At 40.1% G+C, this 26,889-nt stretch overlaps 2 protein-coding genes across 15 annotated transcripts in view; one reads left to right on the plus strand and one right to left on the minus strand.

Annotated features, from left to right (window-relative positions):
* fzd3b (frizzled class receptor 3b) overlaps window positions 1-23,068 on the plus strand; it is a 30,435-nt gene extending 7,367 nt beyond the window's left edge. Inside the window, exons 3-7 of the mRNA XM_017699863.2 lie at window positions 10,815-11,011; window positions 11,981-12,998; window positions 17,293-17,441; window positions 18,690-18,926; window positions 21,087-23,068. Of these exons, the coding sequence (XP_017555352.1) occupies window positions 10,815-11,011; window positions 11,981-12,998; window positions 17,293-17,441; window positions 18,690-18,926; window positions 21,087-21,303 (1,818 nt within the window). The 3' untranslated portion in view covers window positions 21,304-23,068. The remainder of the gene's footprint in view (window positions 1-10,814; window positions 11,012-11,980; window positions 12,999-17,292; window positions 17,442-18,689; window positions 18,927-21,086) is intronic.
* The window catches only part of cdc42bpaa (CDC42 binding protein kinase alpha (DMPK-like) a), a 57,870-nt gene continuing 53,933 nt past the window's right edge, over window positions 22,953-26,889 (minus strand). For all 14 annotated transcript variants that reach the window (XM_017699877.2, XM_037542186.1, XM_037542187.1 and 11 more), the window contains one exon: window positions 22,953-26,698. In XM_017699877.2, coding sequence (XP_017555366.1) covers window positions 26,567-26,698 — 132 coding nt within the window. In that variant the 3' untranslated portion in view covers window positions 22,953-26,566. The remainder of the gene's footprint in view (window positions 26,699-26,889) is intronic.

Raw genomic sequence — 26,889 nt, forward strand, 5'->3', positions numbered from 1 at the left:
ACCAAATGATTTTAATACACACTCAGCATTTCCACCAGAGACTGAATAGTTTGTGGAAAAACACTGTTTAGCTAAATGGAAGGTGGTACTTCTGTGCTGATGTGGGACGGCTGTATTACAGTGGTTGTGACATGAGTCGCAGTGCGTACAGAGACAGATGTTCAGACCGGCTGATAATGAAAGGGTGGGTGTGGGAGACTGTGAGGTCATGATCGATATGCTGAAACGTCAAGCATGGGTCAGTTTCACATTTCTAATCAAAGCATGGATTAGCATGCAGAACCCCCTTTTGATTTCCTATATAATTAAAATAGTTCTAAAACCTAAAAGTTTAGCAGTTTCTTTTAATAAGATTATCTACTTATTCCAATGTTATTTAAATGTCCTGTTCAATCTCATTCTGTAAAAACCCAGAGGGACACCTAGTCCTATTACTGACAACTGATGTGCTGAACCACAAAACTAAGTTTGCTAGAGATAATTCTATTTAGCCAGCACAAGAGCTGCTTTGCGAGGAGCTACTAAATAGAGAGTGATATATTTGTGCAGCACACTAACTAAACTTTTGACTGGAATAACTTGGACATGGATAATTTATTGTTTGTTTTCATATTTCCCAAAACATTTTGATATAAATTCTTATATCTAACACTAAGCTTAATCATTCATCAATCATTCAAGCTTCATATCATTTCAAGCTTATCAATCTTAATTATTCAGTAACTGCTGTGAAACTAATGTGTAGTTATGAAAGTGAGGAACCAAAATGTGGGTCACATACAGACTTTAATGGAATAAATGTTTGAAATACACTCCTGAGGAAAAAAATGGGCCAAGCCCAAAATGGAAAAACATTAAGCTTTAATAGTCTTAACAAGAAATCATAAAAAAATAGATAAAGTGACTTATTATGGAATAGCTTTCCTATTGATTTCTTTAAATATTGCAGTTTTGTGTGATAACGTTTTACAGAAAGAAGAGTCAGTATGTTTCCACCCAGCACTGATGGCTTCAAACAGTTGAAAAACATTGCTGAGCTAGTTTGTCTTTAATGTGAGACCAAATATTCTCTATAGTGTTTAAATCTGGACTCTGACCGGGCCAAAACCATTGAATGTTGTGCTTGGCTAATTTTTTTTCTTCCCAGCAGTGTGATACAGTAGCACTTTTTGCTAAAACCTTGAATATCAGAACTCGCAGATATGGAACTATCCCACAAGAAGAAAAACACAGCTAAATACATCACATCACAAAGTGTGAGAGTGTGAAATTTCAGGCAAGATTTGTTAAAAGATTGGAAGGGAATCACAGATTTTTTTAGAGTAATTTTTAGATGAAAACAATCCAGTTAAATTCTTGCACGTACAGTCAAATGAATTTTTCTGTTAGTTAGGTCTTCAGGAGCTCAATTGACAACCTAATGTTTCAGATTGACCACTAACTTAACCAGGTACTGGCACTGGAGTCAACCAGTCACATCTGAAATATTGGAATCAATTTTACGAAAAAGAAAAAGGTCACTCTTGGCTTTCCAGAAGTCCTAGAAACATCACTGACTGAGAATATGAGTGGTAGCCTGAACAGTGTGTCAGTTTATATTTTGCAAGCTTTAGATATCAGTGTTTAATCATGAGCGGCCAAGAAAGTTCACATGAATCACTGTTAGCTAAGCGCTAACATGCTATAATAATAATTTGCATTATTGCAAAGGTGTTTTTTGTGGTAGTGGTGGTTTGTTTTCATTCTTCAACCAAGTTGTGATCTTTATATCACAAACTGAAGGCTTAGCTCTAAAAGACATTGAAGTCTATGTATTTATTACTATGTAAATTATTTCCAAAAGAAAAAATGGAAAAATACTTTTTAAATGGCTGCAAGGCACAGTGAGATTACTTTGAAGAATCCAAAATAGATAGGTTTGATTGGTTAAGAGCTGTTTGGTTACTGCATAACTCAGTATGTTACTTCGTAGGTTTGATGGTTTTACTATTATTCTAAAATCTCCTGACTGGGACTGTATGTAGCTGCATTTTTAGTAGCTCTACAGTTGTGACATGGGGCATGTTAATCTGAGAATTTGATAAGAGTATTATTGTCATTTTACGTCTTGTTTAGTATTATTGATTATGAATGCATTCTTAGTGTCTTTGCTAGCCCCCCTGCAGTGCTTACAGTGCAAACACATGTGAGATGGATCCAGCAGACCCCCGTCCTCTTAGCTAGTGTGGAGGTCACCATAGCAACAGGACTTAATTGTGCGGCCACAAAAAGACATGCATTACTGCTCTCAGGAGGTGGTCTCTCCCGGTGACCTCTGACCCCTGAGGATGAGGACTCATCAAAGCCTCTCTCTTAAATCAGCCTGTTTTCCGCATCATCGGTTGCCATGGCAGCACTGGTGGAAAGGCAGGGAAAGAAAGCAAGGCTGAGACGAGTGGAGTGAAGGAAGACATGGCCAGGAAGAGAAGAGACTGCTCGTGATTGAGGCATGGCAGAGTGACAGGAGAGAGAGAGAGGGAGTGTGGGAGCTGCCTGTCTTTTCTTTCCCCTTTTCTTCTTTAAGACTGTGAAAAGAGCGAAGATTAAGGAAATAACTCCCCATTCACCTAATTTTCCTTTTCAGACCTGCCGGGCTTTTCACTATTGTGTGAGAGAATGTGGAGGGCTGTCCAGAGCCAATCAGTTGGTGAAGATGGAGTTTATTCTGGTTGGACAGACAGGCTGTGTTTTAGTCTCTGTGTGTTCCTGCACTCTGCATTTAATTCACCCTGACTAGAACTAACAGGGGTCATCATGTCACTCACATAGCTCTTTCCCTCCTTGTTTGACGTTCTCCTTTAGGAGCTCTCAATCAGCAGCTTCCTGCCAGAAAATGCACTTTCTGTCACAGAGACTGAGCAAAGCCCGTAGCACATATTAAAACCATTTGAATGTGCTCACATTGCCCCATCACTTGTACCTCTGCTGTTTTGGCGCTGTGCTGATGAAAGACGACTTCCAAGAGGCTGTGAATGCTGCACTGAGACAGGCCGATGCTGTTAGGTCAGTTATAGGGATGCTTGGTAAAACCCCAAATATAGTTGTTCAGCCAAAACACATTTGGTGTCCGAAGTTTGCTTATTAAATTTTGCACTGGACATTCTTCAGGTGTCCAAAGACGTATTATCACAACTGTAAATTGTGACAGTGTAATTTCTTTATAACAGGTAAGTTCCATGTCAGACCACTCTGAATGCAGTTTGAATGACAGAGTTGAAGGCAAGGCTTCGAAGAAATGTGTTTGGGAAAAGATCTCTTATTCTTCATAAAGTGTGAAATAACATAAAATAATTTCTAATTTCTCCTCCATCTTCCATGAAAACTGATTTCAGCATATAATTTGAATGTGAACGTGACACATGACGTAACATACCGTGGCACGTTTTAACAATCTTATTGGCTGATGCTTAGTGAAACAGCCTCTTATTTGCATAAAGTTAAAAAATGTACAATTTTTTTCACTTTCTCCACATGCTTTGTGCTGCTGCTCCCACAGTCCCCCACACATAACTGCAGCCAGTCTACATAAAATGAACGAGAGGCAAAGTGAAAATCACCTTGCTGCACCGTAATGTAAATGCAGTGTAATGGGTGGCTGTAAGCTTCCATTGCTTGTCAGAATACCTTTAAAGCTCCATTGCAAAACAAAAGAAACCATCAGGCACCAAAAGTGTTGGCTGATTGAATACATTTCGTGTAAGGGGAAAATGGTAATTATGTAAATTAGATGTTTCATCAAACAATGACTTTAATTGGGAATCTACAAGTACTTTGGGTTGTGTTGGACCATGTTGGCTGTTATATAAACCCATTTTGCCACACCCTGTGCAATTCAGTTAAGGCTGCAGTGGATGAAGGCCTGGAAGGCAGCAGCGAGTGTTGTCATACACATTACCTACAAAACTGGCACAGAGGTACAGGAAAGAGAGAGGTGTACATCTCTGCGGATTGAGAGATTATACGTTCATGTCCTTTTTTCCACAGCCTGAGGTCAAAATGGAGTGTAAGGTGTATGTATTTGTTTCTGTTCAAGCTTGAACCAATCCACTTTAATGAACTCTCAGTTCCAGCTAAGCTTCTAAGTTATTAAGGCTGTTTATGTGTCGGTTGTCATCAGATTCTCAGGATTAAGTGATTGTAAGGTGTGTCACCTGACCTGGCCGCTGTGCTGAAATGCACAGAGATAATTAAACCACCAGGGACAGTTTTAGGAAACATGTGGGTGGCAGTTATCCATTATATACATGTATGGCAGTTACTCGGAGCTAATTAGACCCTCGCACTGCTTGATAGGAAAAAGGTGAGAGGCTCTCGCTCTATAGCGCCAGTTTCTTTTGACTTTCTAATCCTCAGGGAGAGCAGCTTTTCTCACAAACAGGCTCACCGTGAAAGTTGGCAAACTTTCCACCAGCAGCAGCCCAAGCTGGCTAGTTTTCTACCCGCACAGTTAGAAAGCTGGAGGGAAAGAAAACGAGCAACAGAGAGAAAGAAGTCGAGACCCACAGTCATCACCGTCACCCAGGATGAGATTACTGAAGCTGTCAATCAAGTGCAGGGCAAACACCTCAGCCCAGAATGCCCCCATAGCGCTTTCTCTCTCTTTCATGGACTTCCTCCCTTATTTTTCCCTCAAACTCTTCTATCTCTCTCGCTCTCGCGCTCTCTCTCACCTACCCACCTATAAGCTTCCAAGTGAATGGCTGCAACCTGATAGCTGACCTGAATGTTTCCCTTGATTATACAGCTCAGACTGGAATAGCTGCATGCATTTATGCACAGTTTTCATGTCACACACACAAAATGAGCCCATGTAGCCCAGGAAGCAGCACAAGCATGTGGTCCTGCTCTTGAGGTCTGAAGGGCTTTCAACACTAACCTCCAAGCATTGATTCTTTAAATAAAATCATGGGTTATACAGAATAGAAAAACAGGCAGAAACTTAATCCATCCATTGAAGTGTGTGAAGAGGAGTGGCTGCTGGCGTCTGTAAGAGACAAAATGTGTTCTTTTTCTGTTCTGCCAATAAGCCCACCCTGTTTCCCCCCTGCTGCTCCTCCTCTGCAGTCTGTCCTGCCTGGCATGGCAGTGCTGTATTCAGAACCAACGGTGCAATGTTTTAATTACCCATTACCGTCTGAGGCAGGGTGATTAAACTAGATAATACGCTTCTATGTGCATTTCAGGAATATAATACGAGTCAATCCTAATCATTCCTCCACCTTCCTTTGTTTCAACAACAGTGTTCTTTTTTCTTATATCTCACAGGATGTATAATAAGTTACAGTGCCAGTAAAAAGTCTGAATACAGGAGATTCAGGAGTTTGGTCTAAAGGCACATGCCTGTGATGGAATTCCTGATTTTTCTCAATTTTGGCTTGATAAACTGTTAAGATTATTTTAAACAATAATAAACAATATATGATAAAGATAATTTTCATGTGCCTACAACATTTACACACCTGAATTAATCTTAAATAAACACTTAAATAATCATATATTTTAAAAGCTTTAATTTACCTGTGCAGTAAGCATTTATTTGCTCAGAAAACAATGTTTGTATTAGAGTAAATACAAGTGGGCTTAATAGAGTAGGTAGTGATTTTATGTAAGTCAATGTTTTTATTCAACCTCTTAACTTCATACTAAGGATTTTTTGTTCAGGGACTTGCAATGCAAACTAATGAAGCTTTTCTTAATTTACAGAAGTGTGTAATAAAACTTTGGGCCCTTAGCTTTTTAAGGAGTTAACCAGTTCCAAATCCCTCCATGGGAAAACCAGGATTATTTATCGTTCATCATCTGGTTTGGCTGCTCAGTCTATCATTAAATAAAATGTCCTCTTCTAACTAGCTCACAAGATATCAATTATCTTTAAAAACAAGTAATTCTTCCCATCTGCTACAAAAATGTTTCCATATAACCCACATATACACATGTTAATGTGTAATATATTTCCATATATACCTGATATATGTGAACATTAAAAATGTACATTGTTACACATATTTTGTCTATACATGTGCATGTATTTCAGTATGCTGACATATATATGCAAGTATTGACAAATATTTAAATATTCAAAAATGGCCCAGATAAATATATTCTGCAAAATATGCACATGTATAGTCTATATATTTTTAATATTTTTTTTCTAATGGGTTGTTACTTTTAACTGCCTTATTTTTATTTGCATCAATTTTAATGTTAAATGATATACCAGATAAATGGTTTTAAGCAATTTGCTTAGTAGCCAAAGACTTCTGCACAGCACTTTGTACATTTATAGTACTTGAAGGATCTAAAATATAATATATTTTTGGTTTCTGTAACACAGTGTGGCCACTACGCAGCTCATAACTATTATTCTAAATGTGGAAAATAGTAAAAAATAAAATTTAAAAAAATATATAGAATTAGAACTTCACATTAGTCACTGAAATGCAGTCTGGGAGAATCAGTACATATAGACATGTACTTATGAGAGAGATACACTAATGCATTGAGCATGCCCTGCAGTGCTTGTATGGATGGCTCTCAGAGCACAGTGCTCCTGCGGGTGGGTGTGGGACTAACTGGGGCAAAACCTCAGCAAGCTGCAGAATGGACAAGCACACTTTTCCCCCTAGAGCCCCTGGGGCAAACAAAACTCAGTGGTAATCTGTGTAGCTGTGATATAGTGGACACATGCTCTGTAGTACCTGCATGTTTACTGCAAACACAGCGTGTATGACGCAGACATCAAATATTGAGGCCAAATGTGCATTAAAAGCCTGTAGGAGACGAGAGAAGTTTGCATGAGTGCGGCTGAGGCTCCTGGAACACAGGATGGAGAAGCAGAGCTACTGTCACATTCTGTTTGGAGTGCATCTATTAAGCTGTTGTCTCCTAAAAGTAGCACACTTTTTAATCCATTTTGAAATAGAGGAACTCTTCTTTCCCTAGGACATTTAGTTCTTGTTTATGATACAGAGCACGGTGATCTTCTTGACAGTGACTTTAGCGTAGCAATCAGCATGTTACTGTGAGACCTAAATAAAAAAAAAGTATAGTTTTACTAGTTATTGTTTTTTCCCCCCTGCATTATCTAGACTTTTTAAATGCTACTCGGCAGGTCTTTAAGACAGTCTGAGATTTCCTATTGATCATCAGGGCTCCACTTTTACAAGCCTTTCTGCTTCTTCAGGGGTTTTACGCATCGGTGTCAAAATGTAATAGGTTTGTGCTTATGTGGATGAGGTTTGTAAGAAAAGCAGAATGTTTTCTGCTGAAAGTGCCCCAGATCCCACTCTGACTCCGCTAAGAACTGTCAGTCTCTCAGGGGACACTGCCTGCACACTTTCATTTATTTTTGGAAATAAACACAAGTGAGAGCATGCTAGCTACCAAGCATTCTGAAGCAGTGGAAAACTGCACCTGGGGTTAAAATTGTGTCCTCAAATTTAGGTAGACAGAGTATCCAAAACACCAAAGTATGCAGACCTAGCAATCTTGTACATGCTGCTGGGTACAGGCTAGCATTTAGCTCGATAACTATGTGGTTTCATAAAAAATGTCAAACGTGTCAATTATTAAAATGGCTGAACTGTTTTTCTTACTTTTTTTGGTGTTGAATTTATTGATTTATAAATTTTACAGCTATAGTAACAATACAATGTACTGTATCATTGTATCATGGCTAGTGTGTTTAGCTTAGGGCTAACAAAGTGTTCTAGCACATAAAGCACACCTTTTCTTTAGTGTTATGCTGGTAAGAAAGCAATGAATAAGACAAAAATCTCAGATATTGTACTTCCATAATGTTGACTGTTATAATAAACTGAAAAAGGAAATCTACACTCACTGGACACTTTATTAGTAAAATGTTGGGCCCCTTTTGCCTTGAGAACTGCCTTAATTCTTCGTGGCATACTTTGAACAAGGTGTTATAAACATTCCTCAGAGATTTTGGTTCATATTGATATGATAGCATCATGCAGTTGCTGCAGATTTGTTAGCTGCACATCTATGATGCGAATCTCCCGTTCCACCACATCCCAAAGGTGCTCTATTGGATTGAAATCTGGTGACTGTAGAGGCCATGGGAGTACAGTGAACTCATGGTCATGTTAAAGAAATCAGTTTGAGATATTATGAGCTTTGTGACATGGTGCATTATCCTGCTGGAAGTAGCCTCAGAAGATGGATACACTGTGGTCATAAAGGGATGGACATGGTCAGCAACAATACTCGTGTAGGCTGCGGCATTTAAACAATGCTCACTTGGTACTAAGGGGCCCAAGAAAATATCCCCCACACCATTACACCACCACCACCAGCCTGAACCATTGATACAACGCAGGATGGATCCCTGCTTTCATGTTGTTTACGCCAAATTCTGACCCTACAATCTGAATGCCGCAGCTGAAATTGAGACTTGTCAGACCAGGCAACAGGAGTGGCACCCGGTGTGGTCTTCTGCTGCTGTAGCCCATCTTCTTCAAGGTGCGACGTGCGTTCAGAGATGGTATTCTGCATTCCTTGGTTGTAATAAATGGTTATTTGAGTTACTGTTGCCTATCATCTCGAACCAGTCTGCCCATTCTCCTCTGACCTCTCACATCAACAAGGCATTTTCGTCCACACAACTGCCACACACTGGTTGTGCGTGAAAATCCCAGTAGATCAGCAGTTTCTGAAATACTCAGACCAATCTAAATGCATTGAGTTGCAGCCATGTGATTGGCTGATTAGCTATTTGTGTTAACGAACAATTGAACTATTGTGCCTAATAAAGTGGCTGGTGAGTGTATATAAGGCACATTATCAGGCACTCTTGGCTGTATTGAAAAATCAGGGAGCAACAATTTTAATCTTCAGTTGTGATTCCAATACTGGACTTAATAATATATACATCATGGTTTCTTTTCATTGAATTCATGTGCCACAACTAGATACACTGTTCAATTGTTCAATCATGTCCAACATGCTGTGTAGTAAAACATCTTGCCACTCATACAGTGCAGTCTCTGCAGCTCGACCTCACCCATGAATAATCCACTGGGGCTCATAGTTCCTCTACACTAAACCATTCAGCAGCAGCAGCGTCAGCCCCAACAGATCAGTCCTGCAAGCGGCTACTTACAGACTGTAACGCTAGAGCAGGCAGTGAGGTGGGGTAGTGACACAGAAAATGAATAGAACATGAGTGTGGAGATAAAATGCCACTGCTGTCTTTATCAGGTTATTCCTACATCTCTGTTACAGAGGTGGGCTGCTGTTGCTGGTTCTTAAGGGGGGTAAGATCAGCCAGTCATGTTTCTTTTGATCTCTCTTCAATCTAGCCACTCCATGGGCCCATTAAATATTTGATGACCCCTTCTAAATATTGATGTGATTTTTCTGACATCTTATTTCTATCCTGTGAATTTTAAAAAGTTATTTTAGTTCTCTGGTTTTAAGGTCAGATGTATCTTGTGCAGCTTGCTCAGCTTTGTGGTGGAGGCTTATGGTTCTGGAAATATTTTGATGAACTTCTTTTGACGTGTACTATTGGATTAAATTTGTAATCGGAAAGTGCTGAGAGAATGCGGTTTGAAGATAGTTCAGGATTAGAGTGGATTGCTTGTGTCTGTGTGTGTTTTGTCCCTCCGTACCCCAGTCAGCGGGGCAATGACAAAGGGCCAGACCTCAGCAGGAAGTGCATGTGTATTGGCTGGCCTCAGGTGGAAGGCCATTGTTGGCTCTACCAAAGATTTACATATTAATGCCCAACTCCACAGCTGCTCTGTCTCCCAGCATGCACTGGTCTCCTTGGGGACACAAAAGCGCAGTCAGAGCCGCCCATGGGCTGGTGAGGCTGGGGAAGTGGGCATTGGGTTACTGTACTAAACTTCCTGCCTGTTATTGTGTACCTCAGCAGACACTTCTTAAAATGTCTTGAGAGTCAGTCTTTTCGATGGAACAAACAAGGAGTTCACAAACAGTTTGAGAAGCAAGGATTGGTACAAACAGGAAGGGTGAAATCACAATACGCCTAGTACTGTTCATTTTTCATTTACTTAATTTTCAGCCAAAATGATTGAAATAACAAAATTAATTAATATTGAAAGTTCTAAATTTTTCAGTCAGAGAAAAAAGCAAAAAAATATATTTAACAGAAATTTACACAGAAGTCCCAACAACAGAGGCCTTTACTAAAAAAAAAAATCTACAGCAATTTTTTTCACACTTCTTGAAAATTGGCTAAACTTTCCTCTCATGATCAAAGTAGTCTCAAACACATTCAGTGATGTTGAGCAGCTTGTTTAATTTGGAAATTTTCTTTGTCTTTTTCATTTCTCAGTAACTGCTTCAGCTACACATCCTTTCAGACTCATATTGTTGAGTTTCCTTCTCCCAATGGAAGCATGGACATGTTGATTTTGTCAGAAGTAAAGCAATAGTGTAACTTGACAGTATTTTTTTACTTATTTTCCTTTGACTTTAATCAAGTGGACTGTCTTGGATATCTAATCTCTTCCTCCTACATACTAAGACAAAAAAACTCATTCTGAATCACACCAGCTTTAAGCAATATGCCTGAAATATTTCTGCCTAAAGGAGCAGAAATAGAAATACATTTTTTCAGAATTTTTCATTAAAAAACATAAATTCAAGTCTGCTTGCCAGGCAGCTGAGAGGCTTCATTAGTTCCACTGCAGTGGTGCAGACATCACACTGCGAGCTGTTATGAGAACTGTCACTCTGTCAGAGTTTTATTTGGCAGAATCTAATCCTTTCGTCATCTCTCTCTGCAGCCCTTCCACCCCATGGTGAACCTGCAGTGTTCTACAGACCTGAGGCCTTTCCTGTGTGCACTCTACGCCCCTGTGTGTATGGAATATGGCCGAGTGTCTCTGCCCTGCCGCAGTCTGTGCAAACACTCCAAGAGAGACTGTCAGCAGCTCATGGATATGTTTGGGGTGTCCTGGCCTGAGGAAATGGAGTGCAGCAGGTACAGTCATCAGGGTGGGAATTTGGTCTTCAAGCCTTATAAATTGCTGAGCAATCTAGGACTTCACAAAGAATCCATACATAGTTTCAACACAGAATTCCAAGAGCACTGAATCCCCAGTCCTTAGTGAAGTTATGCTACACAGTATTTCTAGATATGAAAAAGAAAGATAAAAATATGAAATGATTGATATGATCAGATTTTTTGCTGATAGGTCTGTCACAAGCATGAAACTTTAGCTAATGATTAATTACCATAGAAGTAATTGTGATTAATGGTTTGTCCTTTTTTTGTATGTAGCTGTTAAAGCACAAGCCTAAAGTGGCCAAATTGTCCGATTAACTATCTCTGTTACTGGCTATCAATGCATAGTAGCTTTCAGCTCTATGCAAATAAACAGACATGCATAGCTCAAGCTCAAATAAGTTTACCCACCGCTACCAAAGTTTACCCACCGCTGTTGAATCTTCTGTAGTTTTTTTTCTTTGTTGTAGTTTATTTACAAGAATTTGCTTCATCCAAATGAATAACAATGCACCCAGTTCACAATCTGTTTGTTGTGAGATAAACATATGATTGTGAAAGCTGACAACTGTGGTAAATAATTGTGGTCAGTTCATCTAATTGCAGTCAGGCAGTTGTGTAATAATTGTGACAGCCCTAGATGCCAAAAATATTTTCAGTATCAGTACTTTAAATATATAGACAAAATATACATTAGTCAGTAATTTTAAAGGTATATCACTGTATCACAATCGTCCAAATCTCTGTAAATATCTAACGTATTATTCTTACAACTTATTATATAACAAATAATGTTGTTTTTTGCAATCATAGGTTTAAATAAAATATAGTTTGTTCACGTCAGTTTTTCAACCAACTGAAATAACTAAAAGTAGCACTCTAACAGAAGGCAAAGACGAGGCAAAAAACAGTGATCCAATTTTTCTGTTTTGCCCACAACTCCAGGTTTCCAGACTGTGATGAGCCCTACCCTCGAGCTGTAGACCTGTTGACCATTACAAACACTACTGAGCAGTCCCCTATGTCAGTGCAGCGGGATTATGGTTTCTGGTGCCCCCGTGAGTTGAAGGTTGAGCCTGAGTTGGGCTACACGTTCCTGGGCGTGCGAGACTGTTCCCCTCCCTGCCCCAATATGTACTTCCGCCGCGAGGAGCTGACCTTCGCCCGTTACTTCATTGGCGTTATCTCCATCGTCTGCCTGTCTGCCACACTCTTCACCTTTCTAACCTTCCTCATCGACGTCACACGCTTTCGCTACCCTGAGCGGCCCATCATCTTCTACGCTGTATGCTACATGATGGTCTCTCTGGTCTTTTTCCTGGGCTTTCTGCTGGAAGACCGTGTGGCATGTAACGCAGCCAGTCCGGCCCAGTTTAAAGCCTCCACAGTGACTCAGGGCTCACATAATAAAGCCTGTACCCTGCTCTTCATGGTGCTGTACTTCTTCACTATGGCTGGCAGCGTGTGGTGGGTCATTCTTACCATCACCTGGTTCCTGGCTGCTGTGCCCAAGTGGGGCAGCGAGGCCATTGAAAAGAAAGCCCTGCTGTTCCATGCCAGTGCCTGGGGCATACCTGGTTTGCTGACTGTGGCGCTGCTGGCCATGAATAAGATTGAAGGTGATAACATCAGCGGTGTGTGTTTTGTGGGCCTGTATGATGTTCACACTGTTCGCTGGTTTGTGCTGGCCCCCCTGTGCCTGGATGTCTTGGTCGGGGTGTCTCTGCTCTTGGTTGGGATCGTTGCTCTAAACCGGGTCCGCATGGAGATCCCTTTGGAGAAAGAGAACCAGGACAAGCTGGTAAAGTTCATGATCCGGATTGGTGTGTTCTCTGTCCTTTACCTGGTGCCACTGCTGACCGTAGTGGGATGTTACATATATGAACAAGCCTACCGCTCTGTGTGGGAGACCACCTGGGTGCAGGAACACTGTAGAGAGTACCACATCCCCTGTCCCTACCAGGTAAGAATACTGATTTTTCATAGAGCCAGTCATATTAACATAATCTGCTGCACTGCAGGACTTCAGAATAATTCATTCTCTGAAGGGCTACTACTGTTGTTTGATATACTGTTAACATTTATTAGAGAATTGCTTAGTTCATTACATGGTTAACATTTACTTTTAATTTGCTTTATCCATTGAACAAGTAGGAGTTTGCACTTCAGCCATGCCTGCAATGACAAAACACATGGCAAAAATGTTTTATCTTTTCATAAAACAAGACTGTACGCAAAGGAATAGCATTTCAGATTGAAATCACTGCAGAATATTTTCTTCTTGCGTACACAAATCTGGTTTTGATTAAAAATTTTGATTCACCACATTCAACAGAATTCCTCCACTTATTTCAATGCTACAGGTCAGAAAAGATTATCATATTACAGCATGCTTTTATTGTTACTGTCAACCATTGTGACTTATAACAGTTCAGTATATTGAAATTAACTATGCACTTAATTTTGTTCTAACTGATCATTGCAATTAAAGGGGAATTCCAGTGATATTTTTTTGAACATTCTGCATAATGCAACCAAGGGAATAAAAAAGAATCAGTGGTTTTGTGTGAAATGATGTGTTGTAGAGAAGCTCTTTTCTTTACAGTGGTGGTGATGGGAACCAGGAGTCATGTTGTTTACAGTGCAAATGTAGCCATTTAATTTACTATTTAGAATTATCAGTGAACATTATTTGTCTTTTTAAATTATGTTTAAGCCAAAACCTTTTTAAAACTATTGTAATATAGTGTCTGTCATCAGGCACTGCCTATGTAATCATGGAATGTAAATTTCATGTAATAACATTCTATAAGGAGCTTTAAGAGGCATTAAACATTTTAGATATCTGTGAACGATTTTGACGATTCTGCCTCGGTAAGTTTCACAGAACATTTTACATCAATCCGCTCTGAATGACTGTTTACTTCTTAATAATTTAATTATGCAGAAATGTTAAATTGATGGAGTTACTTTTTAGATGTTACATTCTCTTTATATGTGCAGTATTTCTGGCTGTATGGGACAGGATTTTTTGCTAAGAGCTGAATATTTCAAGACCCACATTTCTCAAATGGCATCCTAGTTAGGAGTTCTTTTGTGTGCCTCGGTGAAAAGACAGTGTGATGTGATACACTACAGCGACACACTGGGCGTTTACGTTACCATGTAACATTAGACTCTCAGTATTTCTCTCTGCACAATAACATAGCGAACCAAGTGGAGCTGAGCGTCACGTGACCTGGTTACTCACTCACACACGCTCTCACTCACTCTCCCCAGCCCTCGCGGGCCAGGTGGTCTTCTTCGTGTACTCCCACTATCTGTGCCTTGCCTACGCAGAGCTTATAGTTTTAATTATTGAGCATCTGAACTGAGCTACACTTCATTTAGGTGTAGGTGTGCTGGAGTGAGCGGAGCAGATGTCAGGATGAGAGGGCAGGCAGAGAGTACACGGGTAAACGACTCTCTCTACATCTTTCCTGCTTTTCCTCTCGCACTCTCATCAGTTGAAGGCTTGTTAGGTCACGCTTTGCTGCTTGCATTGTGTGACGGGCCTCTGTAGTGGTTTAAAGAAGAGCGCTTAGGGGAGAGCTGTTTGATGCGGCTTTAGTGTGGAGATGATAATGAAGGATAGACCTTTGTCTGCACACACTCACACACACAGACCAGCAGCATGATTAGAAGGTGGTGATGGCCTGTCATCACCTCTCCTTTTTCATAAAGAGCATAGTGGCTTGTGCACAAAGACACTGATACAGTGCTGGACAGGCCAGTGGGCTGTCATGGACTTGGAGAGCGATGCAACTGCATTAACTCTGCATAAGATTAGAACATCAGTGCAGTAAGATTCATCTTAAAGTGATAGTTCATCAAAACAACCTAATTCACACAATTTTCCACACCCCAAACAAAGTCGATCAGCCAAAAGCTGTTTGATGTAGAGCTTAAAATATTTGCCTGAATATTATATTCTAAATGTGTCAGGTCAGATTTAAATTCCACATTCTGGTTCTCACAGTCCGCCTCCAACTTTTAACTGACTTTACCCGCATTCTCCTTCTACTTTAGTCTTTTCCCCTTATTTTATTCCTCCTTTCTGCTGGCATGCTGGAAACGCTCATGGGTGAGTGCAGCTAAAAGGACATTTGTATATAAGTTGTTTGGCTAAAACTTTTTCTATGCTCAATATGTTATATTTAATGTGTTTTAGGATTAAAGGATGAAAGCTAATAAATTACAAGATCAGCACTGCACAGCATGAGAACAGCACATTATGGAAAGTGCATTTTTAGCCAGACCTATCCAAAAAAAAACAGAGTTAGACCTTAATTTTGAGCAGTGGATTATTCAGTCCTATTTTATGTTTTTTTTTTTTTATTGTATTTGTGATCTAATAGTGGCTGTTATTGTCACTATGCAGTAATTTAACCAGCACTTTGATTGGAAATGTCATATTTTATTCAGCCCTTTGGGGGATGCTGGGCTGGTCTGGTTCAGTTTCATCCAGAATTTTGTTAGAATGAAGTCAGTTTTGGACTCAAAACTTGATAGCATAGGTTTCGGCTACGGGTTAAATTTCTTCTCAAAACTTGAAATTGTGGGTCGCATTGGGCTTCTACAGACAGGTTCTGGACTGTATTTGGGTTCTGGCCACATTTCAGGCCTTTAAGGCATTTAAGGCTGTAGCTGGGTGTCTAGTGTTTGCTTCTTTTTTTGTATTGGAGCTAAAAGGTTATTATAGCAAATACTGGAAGCTCATACAATCACCACACTATAAAAACATAACACTGCCTAAATCACCACACTATAAAAAAAAGTAGTAGTGGTCATCCTGAAGCTTAAAGTTTGTCTGTATTATTGCCCATTGTTCTAGATAACAGTGACACAGATTACAGTGACAGAAGCCAACCTACACTTCAGAGTGCAAACCTGTCTTTGCTGAGTGGCTACGTTCGGGGTGAGGGGCTAATTGTGTAAACTTTGTTTTTTCACTGAACTATCACTTCAACAGTTTCATGTCTCACGTAGGTTTGAGGTGACTGAACAGACAGTGACACATGGTCTTTGTGTTTTTTCCCTTTGTGTTTCTGAAAAGGGTTTCTAGCATGTGTGTGAACTGAAAGAATGCTCCAAGCCGAGGAAGGGCCGGGGGTGCCACTCACATTCCTGCAACAGCTGCTAAAACAGGGCATGGTCTGATGAAACCTTAGACAAATTAATGTGGTTCACTGGGTCCAATTTGTATGGAAACAGTTAATTAATAGAGATGCACTGGAGTGTGTGAGTGTAATTTAGCCTGCATAATATGAGTATTAATACGAGTCAGTGAGGATTTGTCAGAATGTGGGGGGCAGATAAAGTCTCAGCCGCTGGTCCTCATTCTGAACTTTTTCTGTCTCACTGAAGCATGTCGGGGCTCAAGAATTCCAATTTCAGCCCATGTCATCTGATAGTTCCCACTGAAGACCCTGCATCTGTGTGTGTAATGAACACCCCAGCCTCAGCTTAACTACATTTTCAGGACAAAAACAAGTTTTCTGGAGGAAAGACAGATCTTATTAGGTCCAGCAAATTGGCATTTTTAAAAGAAAGAAAAAGTGTATTTGGAAAAATTCTATTTGAATTGAATTTTAACCATTGGTTAACGTTCTTTAACTAAAATGTTTAACAAAATCATATTCGTTTGAGTCCCAACAAGATATAAAAATGAGCATGCGTGTTGCAGTGCTGCAGTGTGTTTGCCTGAATAGCCGCACATCCAGGTGCTTTGATTGGAGGGAGTGAAAAAGAGAATTGGGAGATTCCATTGCGAGGGCTCGTGATGTGTTTGTGTTCAGAGGAGAAGGCTGGATTGTCTGAAAGCATGGGGCTGTGCAGTCTGAGGAAACTCATGCACATAGGGCTTAAGAGAGAACACAATGAAGACAAAAACAGCAAAAATGTACCAAAGGGCAGAAGATGGGAGTAACTGAAGGGTGCGTGAGAAACAAATAAATCATTAAGAGATTATCCAGAAAGCCAAATGAAATCACACAGATCATTTGTTAACCAAACAGTGGGAGTGCAGCTTTAGTGTTTGGTTGAGTGAAGAGAAGAATGTAACCGAAGTGCAGAGAGACGCCAGAGTGCGTGAGAGCCTTCAGGCAAAGGGAGCTCAGTGGGTCGGGAGTGAGAGTTGTGTGAGGGACAGGCTTTTACAAGAACACTGATCTATCTTACTGTATTTAATGTGTGTATATATACGTGTGTGTGTGTAGGTAGAACAGACCAGCAGGCCTGACCTGGTTCTCTTCCTAATGAAGTATCTGATGGTGCTGGTTGTTGGCATCCCATCCGTATTCTGGGTTGGCAGTAAGAAGACCTGCTTTGAGTGGGCTAGCTTTTTCCACGGGCGTCGACGCAAGGAGTATGTATTTTTTATTATTATTATTTTTTTTTTTTATCTGTACTAATTTATGGGAGAAGCAGTTGCAGGTAGTCAAAAGGTAGTCAGTACAAAATACAAATAATGTTTAGTCGTTTTTAGATTGTACTTCTGTCCATTTTTATAGACAATAGTATATAGAGTTATATAGAGTTAGAAAACACAAAAGCAAGCAGGGATACAATTTTTTTTACTCCAAACCGGCAACAATTAGCAGATTTATTTTTATTTTGGCCAGTTTATGTTGCAGTTTTATGATGTAAATAGAGTGCGCAAGGTATAGTCATATGCAAATGTTTGGGTGCCCCTGGTGAAATGAAGTTTTGTTGATTTTAAGTTAAAATGAGTTTACACATTCTCTACAGAGAACACACCTCTGCACAATTTAATGCACAATTACTGTTTATTTGCTGAATTTAACATATTGGAGATATAAATAAATAAAAATATGCAAACATATGTGCAAAAGTTATGGTTTAATTTTTTTCCAGTATAATAAATTCCACAAATACAGTTAAAGCACTAAAATTTGCAGAAAAAAGTCATAAATGGTTAGAGGATGTGTTATTTTCACTGATTGGAATTCCACTGGGGGTGTTCAAACGTTTGCATACAAGTGCAAGTGCACTTGCGCTGCATTTAAGTGCTGCTGCTACTACACTTATACCAAAATGTGGTGGTAGCAAATTTATGCATGAATTACTGTGCTAAACAGGAAGTTGCAAATAATGTTATTAATGATGTGATTTTGGTCAATAGAATGTGGTGGAAATGTGTTCCCTCACACGGAGGAAAAAAATAAATAAGGATATAAAAATCCATTGTCCAATTTGGCTGGAAAGAAATGTGAATTGGCCATAAAAATTCAGTCAAGTATATTTGAGACACAGCAAAGCTGGTGGTTATAAGCTTTTATTAAGTGTTAGGTACATAATTTTCAGAGCTCGAATGCAAAACTAAAGAAGCAAACTTCAGACTGCATTTGGGGTAAGCAGGAAATTGTGAAAACTTTTTTCTTTTTTCAAAAAAAAAGAAAACTTTGATTTTTGTTCTAAAATATTCCTTTGAGTTGAAAGGCTGTCAATTAGGACACCCTACACCCTTCTCACTGCCTTTTTATTTATATATATATATATATATATATATATATATATATATATATATATATATATATATATATATATATATATATATATATATAAACATGCTGTCCATTTTCTCCCTCTGCAGTAGTGCAGTAAATGAGAGTCGTCAGGTTCTGCAGGAGCCTGATTTTGCCCAGTCTCTTCTGCGGGACCCCAACACCCCCATCATCCGCAAGTCACGCGGCACCTCCACACAGGGCACTTCTACGCATGCTTCGTCCACTCACCTAGCCATGCTGGATGACGTGCGCAGCAAAGCCAGCAGTGTCCACAGCAAGATGAGTAGTTACCATGGTAGCCTGCACCGTTCACGAGACGGCAGGTGAGGCACCGTTGAGTCAATTTCTAAACGCAGAGAGGCTGTAGGGATAGGGGCTCAGTCCTGAATCATAATGCATTTCCTTCTGTACCATGATGTTGTGTCTGAGTGTAACATGGTATTTGGGATGGTCTCTGAACTAGCTGAGCATTTTGCAGAATGATAAGTGGGGCTAGAAGAAAGGGAGGAGAAATATGAATACATCACCACAGAACCGGATGGGGAAAGATGATAATCAAAATTTAGGAGGTGTTTTCAAGGCAGGCAAAAGTCACTATACTCACTAAAGTCAGTAAAGGAGACTAAGATTTTTTTTTTGGCATATATATGTATGTGTGTGTATGTGTGTCACTGCTCAAAAAAATAAAGGGAACACTCAAATAACACATCCTAGATCTAAATGAATGAAATATTCTCATTGAATACTTTGCTCTGTACAAAGTTGAAAGTGCTGACAACAAAATCACACAAAAATCATCAATGGAAATCAAATTTATTAACCAATGGAGGCCTGGATTTGGAGTCACACACAAAATTAAAGTGGAAAAACACTCTACAGGCTGATGCAACTTTGATGTAATGTCCTTAAAACAAGTCAAAATGAGGCTCAGTATTGTGTGTGGCCTCCACGTGCCTGTATGACCTCCCTACAACGCCTTGGCATGCTCCTGATTTATGAGCAACTCCTGGACAGTCTGTGGTGCAACGTGGCGCTGGTGGATGGAGCGAGACATGATGTCCCAGATGTGCTCAATCGGATTCAGGTCTGGGGAACGGGCGGGCCAGTCCATAGCTTCAATGCCTTCATCTTGCAGGAACTGCTGACACACTCCAGCCACATGAGGTCTAGCATTGATCTGCATTAGGAGGAACCCAGGGCCAACTGCACCAGCATATGGTCTCACAAGGGGTCTGAGGATCTCATCTCGGTACCTAATGGCAGTCAGGCTACCTCTGGCGAGCACATGGAGGGCTGTGCAGCCCTCCAAAGAAATGCCACCCCACACCATTACTGACCGGTCATGCTGAAGGATGTTGCAGGCAGCAGATCGCTCTCCACGACATCTCCAGACTCTGTCACATGTGCTCATTGTGAACCTGCTTTCATCTGTGAGGAGCACAGGGTGCTAGTGGCGAATTTGCCAATCCTGGTGTTCTCTGGCAAATGCCAAGCGTCCTGCACGGTGTTGGGCTGTGAGCACAACCCCCATCTGTGGACGTCGGGCCCTCATACCATCACGATGGACTTGGTTTCTAACCGTTTGTGCAGACACATGCACATTTGTGGCCTGCTGGAGGTCATTTTGCAGGGCTCTGGCAGTGCTCCTCCTGTTCCTCCTTGCACAAAGGCGGAGGTAGCAGTCCTGCTGGGTTGTTGCCCTTCTACGGCCTCCTCCACGTCTTCTGGTGTACTGGCCTGTCTCCTGGTAGCACCTCCAGCCTCTGGACGCTACGCTGACAGACACAGCAAACCTTCTTGCCACAGCTCTCATTGATGTGCCATCCTGGATGAGCTGCACTACCTGAGCCGCTTGTGTGGGTTGTAGAGTCCGTCTCATGCTACCACGAGTGTGAAAGCACCACCAACATTCAAAAGTGACCAAAACATCAGCCAGAAAGCAGAAAGGTACTGAGAAGTGGTCTGTGGTCCCCACCTGCAGAACCACTCCTTTATTGAGTGTGTCTTGCTAATTGCCAATAAGTTCCACCTGTTGTCTGTTCCATTTGCACAACAGCTGTGAAATTGATTGTCAATCAGTGTTGCTTCCTAAGTGGACAGTTTGATTTCACAGAAGTTTGATTTACTTGGAGTTACACGGTGTTGTTTAAGTGTTCCCTTTATTTTTTTGAGCAGTGTATATATGTATGTATGTATGTGCATGTATATGTGTGTGTCTGTATATGTATATATATATATGTATATGTATGTATATATGTGTATATGTATATGTATGTATGCGTGTGTGTGTAAAAAATATAAAATTGTATAAAGTGACTTGGAGTCAGCCCCATCATACTGAGATTGATGATGAAGCTGGATTTGAGCTATAATGGAAATACTATGTGAAAGGAATCGTTCAGACTTGTTACACTGAGTGATCTCACAGTACAGGTTTTACAAAAAAGTCTGAACTTGGTTACCCTCTTATTTTCCTACTACAGGTACACTCCCACAAGTCACAGAGGTGTGGAGGAACGTCCACCTTACGGGAGCATGCCCCGCCTTAATGAGCAGCTGTCCCATCACGGCAGCCTTCACCGCCTCGACAGCCAATCACGGCATAGCAGTGTACGAGACTTGAGCAGTGCTCCACCCACTAACATAACTCATGGTTCCAGCATGAACCGTGTGATGGAAGAAGATGGAGCGAGTGCGTAACTACAAGAGACAGAGTTGTGTTTACAGACACTGCCCTCAGTGTCAGCTCAGGGCTCGGACCTGAACGCTCACATAAAGAGACTCCTTGCTTTGCAGAAGCAGGAGATGGTGCTAATCTGGAGGCTGCATTCGTCCTGGTACTCCAAAGTTCCATATTTCATGTGTAAGATCACCATCAGAGACTTTCAAGTCCACAGTGTGGATTTTTTTACCGCAGATGGCCTCTGATACACCTTACACCTGATAAGACCAGATGGTTTCTTTGATACTGTGAAGTTCTAGGTGATTGTGAGGTAAAGTGAGTAAGTGTAAAGTGATACAGCGGCAGGACTCTGCCCCCTGCTAAGTGACTGTAGTACGGTGGCAGTTTCTCACAGTTAGGGGTGGGAAATAAAAGAGGGCAGCGTGCAGCTGTCCACAGGCTCAAAGCTGAAATGTCTCAACCTGCTGACTCACAGCTTTTTCCCAATTAGATCATCTACACCCCTCAAAGCCCTCCTTAAAGCAACTCTGGATACCAGTCACTGGATGACAAGATGATCCTTTAGCTCTCGGGTTTAAGCACTGAAAGCCAAGGGCAGATAAAGTAAGGAGAATTTGGCTGAGGTTACTATGAACCTTGGCATTGATGTGCCTCTGGCAAGTGACTGCATGTATCGTTTTCATTTGGTAGAGTGGAAGAGGATGCGGAAAGCAAAGGCTTTACTCATGCATTGGCTCGTTTGATGTATACATTTTCTGTATACTTGTACACTAACTGCAGTACTTCTCAAGAACAGTGTACCAGAAAACCTCACCACCACCAGATGTGCTTAGTCCTTCATCCCCACGTTCCCTGCTGCGCCTACCTCATCAGCCCAGAGGTCCCATGCCTGCCTTTCCTCAGATTGCAGTGAACACTCCGCCTATGTTGCTTGTCCTGTTAATGACATTTTTCTTTAGTCTGTTTGCAGCACTCTATATGCAAAGCTTTGGAAAGCGTACTCCTGCCTGAAATTTGTCGGTCACTTCAGTATGCAATGTGTGCTCCTACTGTAAGATGTTATTTGTGTAACACTGCAAAATGTTTCTCTTTCCAGGCAGATTTATCTGGGGACGAAAACGGAATTTGATATAATTGGAGTTATTTATGATAAGGTATAAATATTTGGTATTGTCTGGCATTTTATTATGAGCTGCACCAAGTCTAGCGTTTGTTAAAATATAGCTGAACCGAAATTTTGGGTCATTATCCTGCTTTTGTTTACCTGTTGAAAAAAGAGATTTAACGTTGTGGTTTTCAGTGCCTGAAAATGTGACTGTGGACCTGAGCTTTGTAAACTGGCCACGTTTGTGACAGCTACTACTGCTTCTCCAGTATCTTTGCCTTCAATCTCCAAAGTATGCTTAATCTTCATGCTGAATTCCTTTGTCGGTTGTACAGATTGCAGATTTTTGTAGAGGGAAAAGATTTAGCACTTTAACAGTGGTTAACTGTTATGTTGAATGTGTATAGACGTTCTTTTCAGTTCTAGGGTCAAGCAAGATTTAAATAAAAAATTTTATGAAAACACGTTTTACAGCCCTTAGTAGCTCTCATTTCTACTTTTTAGTGTCTTCCTTCATTCCCTTGAGACAAGCAGAAATGAACAATCATGAGTAAAATTCAGTCTTGTAACAGCTCCTCATTTTATTGTAATACATCAGTCATGTTATGGGTTCTGAATGTGAAAAGAATGGTGGCTAATTAAATATAAACTCCATGACATTCCACCTTAAATAAGAATGTGCCCAAAAAACCCAACAAACAAAAGAAAAATGTAGTGGGGTCATCGTCTTTACACCCCAAGCTTCCACACCACACAGATCAATAAAATAAGCTAAAATGAAACAAGTGGAAAAAATCCAGCCTTGGAATCTTTAAAACAAGTGATTACACCTATGACATGCAAAACTGTACATATTCTTACAAAAAAACCTTAAAGTCTAGAAAATATAATGTATGATATGAAATAGCAGTTAACATACAAGGCAGAGTAAACACTCTTTGAAATGCAGGTGCGTTTGTGTTTGAAATCGTCCCTCAATTCTGCTCTAAAATCTAATCCAAATTCCTACCTACACTGCCCAGCATTCAAACGAGGTCAACTAAGGCACCTTCCTCTAATGTTGCCCTATAAACAGCTAATTAACAGTCCTAAAATAACACCAAATGACAGACAAAGGAATAGCCATGTCCGTCATTGTGCTGTCTCTCTATTCCTCACTGTAATAAAATAAATCATTGGTTCTAACATACCTGAGTAACATCTCAAACAGGTTTCCTGTTATATTATACCATAATTCTGGTATAAACATTCTACCCATCGTAGCCCGAATTCCACAAGGCAAAAGCACTCTGAATTAAGCTTACACTATGGAGTATGGTCATTCAAATTCAGTAGGAATTAACATGACTATGTAACACCTCAAAGGCATAAGTAAGGTCCCAAACAATACCAAACATTGCAAATAAACTGTTCCTTTAGGAATACAATATGCCAAGACTGGTCCACAGTGAAAATGTAAATGTTTGCATAAAGGTATATAAAAAATGTCGCTGTTGCCAGAAAACCTTGTAACTCCAGAATGTTTAGATTTGTTTTCCACTCATGAACCCACAGCTGAATGTCTCCTGCATATCCTCTATGCAATTCACAGATCTGGGAGTAAAAACAACATCTCCATACATCTTAAAAGTTTAGAATCAGGTCAAATGAGTGAAAGATACAAAAAATTCCCTTCTCCATTGAACAGCTGTTCAGGAGACAAAGTTTTCACAGAACTGCGACAAAAAGCCGAACTTAATCATTCAGTCTTGTGACACTTTTAGATATACATACTTTTGTGAAATCCATACTCAAATGTGTGCTTTTATAAATATTTTTTTTCTATAAGATGCAAAATTTGCCCTGTAACACTGTCTGAAATTTGAGATTTGGGTAATTTATAAATTGCTCCAAGAGCCTGAATTACTGGACCCTAGGAATATCTTGAAAGGAATAATCAGCATTAAACAATATGCCAAAAGGATTATATATATATATATATATATATATAAACCTGTCGGGTAAAGACAAACTCCTGCAAACATAAGATACTTACATCTAAAAACATTAATTGCCACTTCATAATGTGTACTATACGGAATGAGTGAGATAGGGCCTGTCAAAGTTCACACAAGCTTTTTGTGGTTTTGCTTGAGTATGCACTGATGTGAGAAAAGTTTAACAAAAGTGCACAAGCATTCGTTAAGGCTGCAAGTTTGCGCTTTTGCATGGTGAGACAGGCAGTTGTGGATATTCTCAGAATGTGAACATGTGACATTAACATAGTTATCAAGCAACGTTTGAGACTGCCACCAAAGCATCAAACCTTGCCAAATATTTCAGTGAAGTCTTCAGTTACAGCACCTCACACTGTGGAAACATCTGAAATATCAAAAAGCACGCACACAAGTACACACATCCACAAGTGTGAACTTTGGGACAGGGGGTTGGTGTACTCTGTAGCTGAATTATAGTGAATGGCTTGCCTCACTAATCTGAGGTATGTGAGACCCAGGGGTGGTTGATAGTCTAACTTTACACTCTATACATTCCCTGAACAATAAAAAAAAAAAAAAAAAAAAAATCAATACAACAGCTTAGCGTTATTCCCTCGCAGATGAATAATTCATCTCACAATTTGCCATCAACGTATGATAAAACCTTTCCCCTCACTGTCCCCATTTTGTCATTACTAGCTACAAGAAGTAGCAGAAGTAGAGGCAACAGATATATGCACCAGTGAGATCAAGTTAAAGCCCTTGAATGCTCCCCTGTGGGAAGAAGCACTCCAAAGCTTAACCATATTGTGATGTCTGAGTGTCACACAACAGTGACTTTAGTGTCATAAAACCAGTGGTAACATACAGATTACACTTTTTATGTATACATACACATCAGGCTACGTTTGGTTTCTGTGTTCTGAGTCATGTGAGTCAATAAACACACATTAAAACAAATTGCCCATAACAAAAAAAAAAAAAGACAAAAACTGTAATGATGATTTAACAAAAATTCTTTGGAAACAGCATTATTGCTCTGGTAAAGAAACCATGACGCACATAAAATCAGGCAAGGAGAAGAGGACACAGAAGAAGGCTGCAAAAACTCTGATACATTCACCACAAGGCTTATGTGACTGTGGAATTGTGTTTCTATGCTCTTATATGTTCTCATGTGTATTCATACACATCCACATACACGTGCATTCATGTGCCTGGTTTTTCTGAGCAATGTTTGGATACAGTATTTGCTAGAGTTTGCCTAATGAGTTAATTAATCCAGCCAAACTCTGTGGAATTATGAAAGCTTACTCTGATAATGCTGAAATTGTTAAATTAAAACTTGTTGCATCAAAGTTTTGACACACAAAGTCAAAAGAAAATACCACTCTCCAAGTCACACTTTTTTCACAATATACGTGTTATTTATCATAATATATTATACTCTACTTAAACTCTATGTACATTATTAAACGCAGTCTATTTCTACTGTATTCCAAGCTTTACATGTGAAAGATCAGCATGGCACCAGAGTGCAGAAGTTGGTTTAAGTGTAGTGCCGAGGCTGGGGACGACATTATGTTGTCTTGTGGCCACTGTAGAAGTGGTTTAATAAGTGAACAGTTTATAACTACTCCTCTCTGAATTCACCATGTTTTTAAGCAAAAGCAGACCAAAGAATGGTGACTTGACTGTAGTGTTTTTTTTTAATTAGGGATGTATAGGTATTTTGATTATTTTAATAAGTTTAAAATAATATTGCAACTGGCAGATAAAATCATTAAAACTTTGCAAAACTCTAAGATGGCAAAGTACTGAGTGTTTCTTCCTCAAAACAAAGCCCACTAGGGGGCAATGTTTTCTTTTTTCCCCCATAACACACGTCCAGGTACTTCTCCTCCAGACGTGAAGCACTAGTTCAGGTCTTTCACTGGCAGGTAAAAAAAAGTGATGCCAAAGCAAGGCTTAAAAAGGCTTGGGTGTAGTTTAAATGTGCACCTTGTATAAACACAATAACCCAATCTATTTTTGCAGGAGTTACTAACATACTACCCCATGTGTAGTGTATAAATTCCTTCTGGGAGTCAGTTCATCACTTATATTTTTACCTAAGAGGAAAAAAAGGGGTTTTCAAGCTCTTGAGACCTTCAGCAGAGCTAGGGAGGAGGGTGAGTGGGTGGCAGACTGGGGCTGGCCTCAGGTCTCCCAGCCTGGGTGCTCACTGCGTTCCAGGGATTGGGACTTGGTTTTATGTGGGGAAGATGGACTTGGTGGGCTGCTTAGGTTGGAGCTGTTGGAGGCTGTTGAGTGTCGTGGTGAATCAGAGTCCTGAGGGTTTGAAAAACAAAGAATATATATGTTGGTTTTTTTTTTTGTTGTTTTTTTTGGGGGGGGGGCTGTATTTCACATTTTTCTTGCTAGCACACTGAAAAGTCTATACAAGTATATATATAAATATAAAGCCTGGTCAAACTATGACAACAATAATTTAGCACAAATTACAGCAGAGGGACACTAGG

This window comes from Pygocentrus nattereri, chromosome 10, assembly GCF_015220715.1.
Source record: "Pygocentrus nattereri isolate fPygNat1 chromosome 10, fPygNat1.pri, whole genome shotgun sequence".
Taxonomy (NCBI): Eukaryota; Metazoa; Chordata; class Actinopteri; order Characiformes; family Serrasalmidae; genus Pygocentrus; species Pygocentrus nattereri.